This window comes from Phasianus colchicus, chromosome 3, assembly GCF_987193195.1.
Source record: "Phasianus colchicus chromosome 3, bPhaCol1.hap1.1, whole genome shotgun sequence".
In the NCBI taxonomy this organism is placed as follows: Eukaryota; Metazoa; Chordata; class Aves; order Galliformes; family Phasianidae; genus Phasianus; species Phasianus colchicus.
In genome coordinates this window covers 6272604-6278552 of record NC_143438.1, presented here as the reverse complement: position 1 = coordinate 6278552, position 5949 = coordinate 6272604, and the positions used below count along the sequence as shown (strand labels likewise).

Sequence of the window (5949 nt, the reverse complement as noted above, 5' to 3'; positions counted from 1 at the left end):
TCGTCTTTTTTCCGTGAATTTTTGGGTTGCTGTTGGCTTCTTTTTCCGCCGTGAATTTTTAATTGCTTTACCTATTTTTTTTCCTTTTTTTCCTTTTATTTTTTTCTTTTTATTTTTTTCTTTTTTCTTTTTCTTTTTTTTTTTTTTTTTTTTTTTTTGATTCTTCGGGCGCTTTCTCCGCACGGCTCCCCGCCGCACGGAGCGCCGTCACCACGCGGCCCGCAGCCGGGGGCCGCCTCCCCCCCCCCCCCCCCCCCCGCAGCCCGGGGCTGCCGGCGCGACGGGGGCCGGCGGGGCACGAAGCGGAGCGGCTGCCCTGAGGGGGCGCGGCGTTGAGGGGAGAGCGAGGCGGAGCGGCGCCCCCTGAAACAAACCCCAAGCAAAAAGCAAAAAACCAAAAAAAAAAAAAAAAAGAACAAAAAAAAGAGTTTAAGGACAAAAGCAGAGCCCCACGTTGCGGCGCGGCTCCGGCAGCAAGTCCGCGCGGAGCGGGAGCGCGGCGCGGCCGGGGCCGGGCGCCGTTGTGGAAGCCGCCCCGGGGCCGGCCCGGAGCCCCCCGCAGCCCCGCGCCGCCGAGCCGAGCCCCGCGGCCGCAGCCATGGTGCAGCAGACGGGCACGGCGGAGAATACGGAGGCGCTGCCCGCCGCCGAGACCTCGGCCGCCGGGGTCGGGCTGGAGCTGGGCATCGCCTCGTCGCCTACGCCCGGCTCCACCGCCTCGACGGGCGGCAAGGCGGACGACCCGAGCTGGTGCAAGACGCCCAGCGGGCACATCAAGCGACCGATGAACGCCTTCATGGTGTGGTCGCAGATCGAACGGCGGAAGATCATGGAGCAGTCGCCCGACATGCACAACGCCGAGATCTCCAAGCGGCTGGGCAAGCGCTGGAAGCTGCTCAAGGACAGCGACAAGATCCCCTTCATCCGGGAGGCGGAGCGGCTGCGCCTCAAGCACATGGCGGACTACCCCGACTACAAGTACCGGCCCAGGAAGAAGGTGAAGTCGGGCAACAGCTCCGCCAAGCCCGCAGACAAGGCGGACCGGGCCGCCGGCGGGGGCGGGGGCGGCGCCGGGCCCGGCGGGGGCAGCGCGGGCGGCGGCTCCGGCGGCGGCACGGCCAAACCCGCCCCGAAGAAGGGAGGCGGTGGCGGCGGTCCGCGGCCCTCCCCCGCCGGCACCAAGCCCCACGGCAAGGCGGCGGCGGGCGGCAAGGCCTCGCCGCCGGGAACCGGCGAACCGACGGCCGCGCCCACCCCTCCGCCGCCGCCGCCGCCGCCCGAGCACCAGGCGCTGTACAAGCCGAGGGGCGCGCCGGCGGCGCCCGGCAAAGCGGCGGCTGAGAGGAAGCTGAAGCGCGTCTACATCTTCGGCGGCGGAGGGCCGGCGGCGGCCGCCTCGGGCTCGCCCGGCGGCGCCGTGCCCGGCAGCCCCACGCTGAGTAGCGCGGCCGAGGCCGGCGACCCGCTGAGCCTCTACGAGGAGGCGGGCGGCGCGGCGCGGCCCGACGGGGACTGCCCCTCGCCGCCCGGCGCCCGCTCGCCCGCCGAGCACCGCGGCTACGCCGGCCCGAGAGCCGCCTCGCCCGCCCCCTCCACGGCGCGGTCCTCCTCCGCGTCCTCCCACTCGTCCTCCGCCTCCTCGGCCGGCTCTTCGTCGTCGGACGACGAGTTCGAGGACGACCTCTTGGACCTGAACCCCAGCCCCGGCTTCGAGAGCATGTCCCTGGGCGGCTTCGGCTCTTCCGCGCTCGACCGGGACCTGGATTTTAACTTGGAGCCCGGCTCGGGCTCGCACTTTGAGTTCCCGGACTACTGCACGCCGGAGGTAAGTGAGATGATCTCGGGGGATTGGCTGGAGTCCAGCATCTCCAACCTGGTGTTCACCTACTGAGGCGGGGCGGCCCGAAACCGGCGGCGGCCGAGAGGACCGCGGGAGCGCCGCCAACCGCTGTGCCACCGCCCGAGGACGGACTGAGGGACCGCGGTGCGGCGCGGAAGGAGGGAGCGGAGCTCCCGCGGGGGTCGTCCTCGGCCTCCGCTGCGAAAGAGCGACCCGAACTCTGCTTGAAAGGAAACGAGGATCGGCTGAGCCCTCCCCGCACTGATCGCGTCGGGGGCTGAGGTGCCGTCGCGGCGCCCGAAAACACGAGGAAAAAGGGAAAAAAAAAAAAAAAAAAGCAGTAGTTTTTTTTTTTTTTTTCCTCGCAATCGTGATGGTGTTGGATTCTCTCGATGGTGGGTTAATAGAGCATGTTACCTGTCTGTCTTTAAGGTTTTTTTTTGTCGGACCGTGGAACAGTTTCAGAACGTAGCGTTAGGGAGATGCGAAGCGGACAGATGGCGCTCTGTTTGATTCCTACAAAGTATCACCAGCTCTTTTTTTTTTTTTTTTTTTTTATTTCACTCTTAACTCTTTAAAGGATTCAAACGCAACTCAATGCCGTGCTGGACTCTCAGAAATTCAGGACCAAATTTTCCCTCAGCTGTGTCCGTGTGTGTCCGTAGGGCCGCGGGTGGAAGGACTGTGCCCACCGACGGCCGTCCCCGTCCCGTCCCGTCCGTGCGAGCGGATGCCGTTTCCGAGTTGTACCTATTTATACTGCCAAACGTTTCTGCCCGTCATTCTTTGTCCTTTTTTTTTTTTTTTTTTTTTTTTTTTTTTTGGTAGTTCTCGTTATTACCCGCACCGTTTTTATGTCTCCTTCACGGAAGGGCTAGAGTTTTAACTTTTAATTTTTTTATATTTAAATGTAGACTTTTGACACTTTTAAAAACGACAAAAAAAAAAAAACAAAAAAAAAACACAACACACACACACACATTTAAAAAAAAAAAAAAAAAAAGAAAAGAGAGATGAAAAACGTTCGATTATTTTCTCAGTGTATTTTTGTAAAAAATATATAAAGGGGGTGTAAATCGGTGTTAATCGCTGTTTGGATTTCCTGACACGGGCAGCAGGGCCCCGGACACGCGGTGCGCGCACATCGCCGCCCGCCCGCCCCTCCGCCCGCGTCGCGCTCCGATCTGCAGGCACTTAAAGGCACAGCATCCCGCACCGCGCCCCTCTCGTAGCGGATGGGGCCGGAGGGGACTGGGAGGAGGGCTCCGGTAAGCCGTTTGGGTTGGCAACGTTTCCAAAACGAAACGCGGAACCGGAGCCTCAGCGCGGAAAGGGATCCTGTACCTTTAACTCGTAAACCACATCTTTTGCACTTTTTTTCGAAGCAAAGCCGTGCCGTTTTAAACCACTGGATCTATCGAAATGCCGGTTTGAGTTCGCGACACTATGTACTGCGTTTTTCATTCTCGTATTTGACTATTTAATCCTTTCTACTTGTCGCTAAATATAATTGTTTTAGTCTCCTATGGCATGATGATAGCATATGTATTCAGGTTATAGCTGTTGTGTTTAAGATGAAGAAAGTGAAAACATCTTTGTACATTTAAGTCTGTATTATAATAAGCAAAAAAGAAGATTGTGTGTTTATGTATGTTAATATAACATGACAGGCACGGGGACGTCTGCCGAACGAGGTGGTTCCGTTAAGGGTTTCGCTTTTATTGTTATTATTTTATTTTATTATTATTATTTTTTTTTTTTGGTCATCCATCCTGTGCAATATGCTGTGTAGAATTTTTGTTTTTATTTTTTTTTATTTTTTTTTAAATTTCTTATTTTTTTTTTGTCTAACGATCACCCACAAAGCAACGTTGGGAAAGAAGAGGAAGAAAAAAAAAAAATCATGCCAGCTAACCATGTCACGTTCACTGCCTGTCAGATTGTCGATATACCTTCTGTAAATAACCTCTTTGTTTTTGTTTTTGTTTTCTTCGGGAAGGAAATAAAATCAGCTGGAACTGAACCCTAACCCCGGCTGCGCTCCTCCTCATTGCCCCGTCCCGCCCGCGGCGCGGTGATTCGCTCGGACTCCGCCTCCGGTTGGCGGTGGGGCGGGCCGGGATTTCGCCCCCCCTCTGCTGCAGGCACTGCTCTCTCCGTGCCCTCCCAGAACCGCGGAGCCGAGGTCTTCCCCTCCCCCTTTTAGCCAAGTTTTCCTTCCGTTCTATCCCGTGCGAGGACGGTCTTCCCCACGCTGATGCTTGCCCGGCGCATCCCGACTGAAGCTTTTCTCTTGCAAAGCAAAAGCGTGGCACCTCCGTGCCCCCCCCAAAACCCCGCTGCTGTGTGTGCCGCCCCGGGCGGTGCTGCTGAGCAGAATCCGAGAGAGAAGGGGGAAGGGTGAGGCCTGGGAGAAGTTAACCCGAAAGTTTATGGCTTCCTGCGTGCCCTGTTCTCAATTCCCAGTTTGGTTGCGCCAAACGCAGTTTTTCTCTGGGGATTTTTACGTAGTAACAAGCAGGCTAAAGCACGTATTGCCACACCGCTGCATGGGAACGTCAGTGTGGATGTGCCCTGCAACCTCCACGTGTCCCCTGCTGCCTGCAGTGCAGGGCTAGGCAGGAATCTAGCAAGAGGAAGCACCCCAGATAAAACCGTGCAAGGATATATTAAATCACAGAATCAGAATGGCTTGGGTTGGAAGAGACCAGGAAGCTCACCTTGTTCCAATCCCTGTCTGTATGTATGCAAATGTCTATTAGTATGGACTGTCTTTCTGCTGAAAGGGCTATGGGATTGCTCTGGAAAGAAAACCAGTAGCCCACAAGCAGTTGTGAAATCTAGCAAATTGATTGCAGTGATTTGTAAATAATGATGTAAAAAAAAAAAACAACTTGATTTTAGGAATCACAGCTGGTGCCTGACCACAGGCTTGCCTTATGATGGATCCTGTCCTGGCCCTTGTGGGAAGGTGCCCAGCATCATCACAGGGACAGCCTGGGATGGCTATGGCTGCCACGTCCACGCACTGCACTGCCTCACTGCTGAGGAGCTGTGACCACCCTCCAGCAGACAAGGCAGAGCAAAATCACTCCATCTCTGGTGTGCCTTCATCTGGCCTCTGGGAATCAGCAATTTTATGAGGTTCTACAGCCATACTGTGATCGTTGCCACTATCAAATTTCACTTCGTGAATTCATTCTGCCTTCCGTGAGACCCCCCTCTTGCTCGTGGCCTCCACAACACCTTGTGGTAATGCTGAGTGAATTCATTAGTGTGCCACGTAAAAAAAAAAGCAACTATTTTCTGTTTGAACTTCAGATCATTTTGTCTTTACACAGTGACAATTCTGTTCCCTCTTCAGCCTTTGCAAGCTACCCGTTTTTCTAGCTTTTTGCCATTCCTCTGTTAGCTCTTCTCACAGTGCACAGAGATACAGAAAGTAATTGAACTAGATTTGAATGAAAAATCACCATGATAGCCCCATCTATTTATTTTAAATAATTTCCTTTTTAATAGACTGTTCTTGTTTGCCTTCATTGATTTACCTACAAATTATACAAAGACTGCTCACCTCACCAGCGGATATTTAACTAACTTTCTGCAGTGATGCCTGCCTCTTCAGTGCATCATTTCGTTTCCTTCCATGTATAGCAGCACGTGATGTGACCACACACATAGACTGTATTGTTTTTCCTTTCTTTTCCAAAACCAAAGCAGGGTTCCCTGGGAGTAAGCAATGCTAAACAGGTTTATAAGCTTTGTATTCTCTCATTGCACACCCAGAAGACACCGCCTGACTGGGCAGAAGGGAGAATGCTGGACTGGAGGCCCCCAAGCATCCCCCCATCTGCTGTGACCCCTGTCTGCATGATACATGACACAGTGGCAGCCAAGGGCAGGCAGAACCTTGGCGCTGGCTGATCCACTCCCTTTCCTTCCTTTCCCACCTGCTTTTGCTTCCACATGGAAATGGCAAAAAGTAGCAGGCGAGAGCTCAGCTCACCTCTCAAGGGTTCTTTATTCCGTTGGGGTCTGATTTTTTAAAGTTTGTACTAGGATTAATTTTAACCCTGGAATGCTCTCTGAAAAGCTTTGAGGACGTTAGC

At 54.4% G+C, this 5949-nt stretch overlaps 1 protein-coding gene across 1 annotated transcript; it reads left to right on the top strand.

Moving 5' to 3' along the window:
- The first annotated feature begins 246 nt into the window (after positions 1-246).
- Positions 247-3869, top strand: SOX4 (SRY-box transcription factor 4). The gene has a single exon (XM_031610348.2). The coding sequence runs from the start codon at positions 599-601 to the stop codon at positions 1889-1891; it is 1293 nt and encodes a 430-aa protein (XP_031466208.2). The 5' UTR covers positions 247-598; the 3' UTR covers positions 1892-3869.
- Positions 3870-5949: the final 2080 nt, after the last annotated feature.

What these genes read in the sequence shown, in the direction of transcription:
- SOX4 (XM_031610348.2), top strand. Translation starts at nt 599, where the DNA reads ATGGTGCAGCAGACGGGCACGGCGGAGAATACGGAGGCGCTGCCCGCC.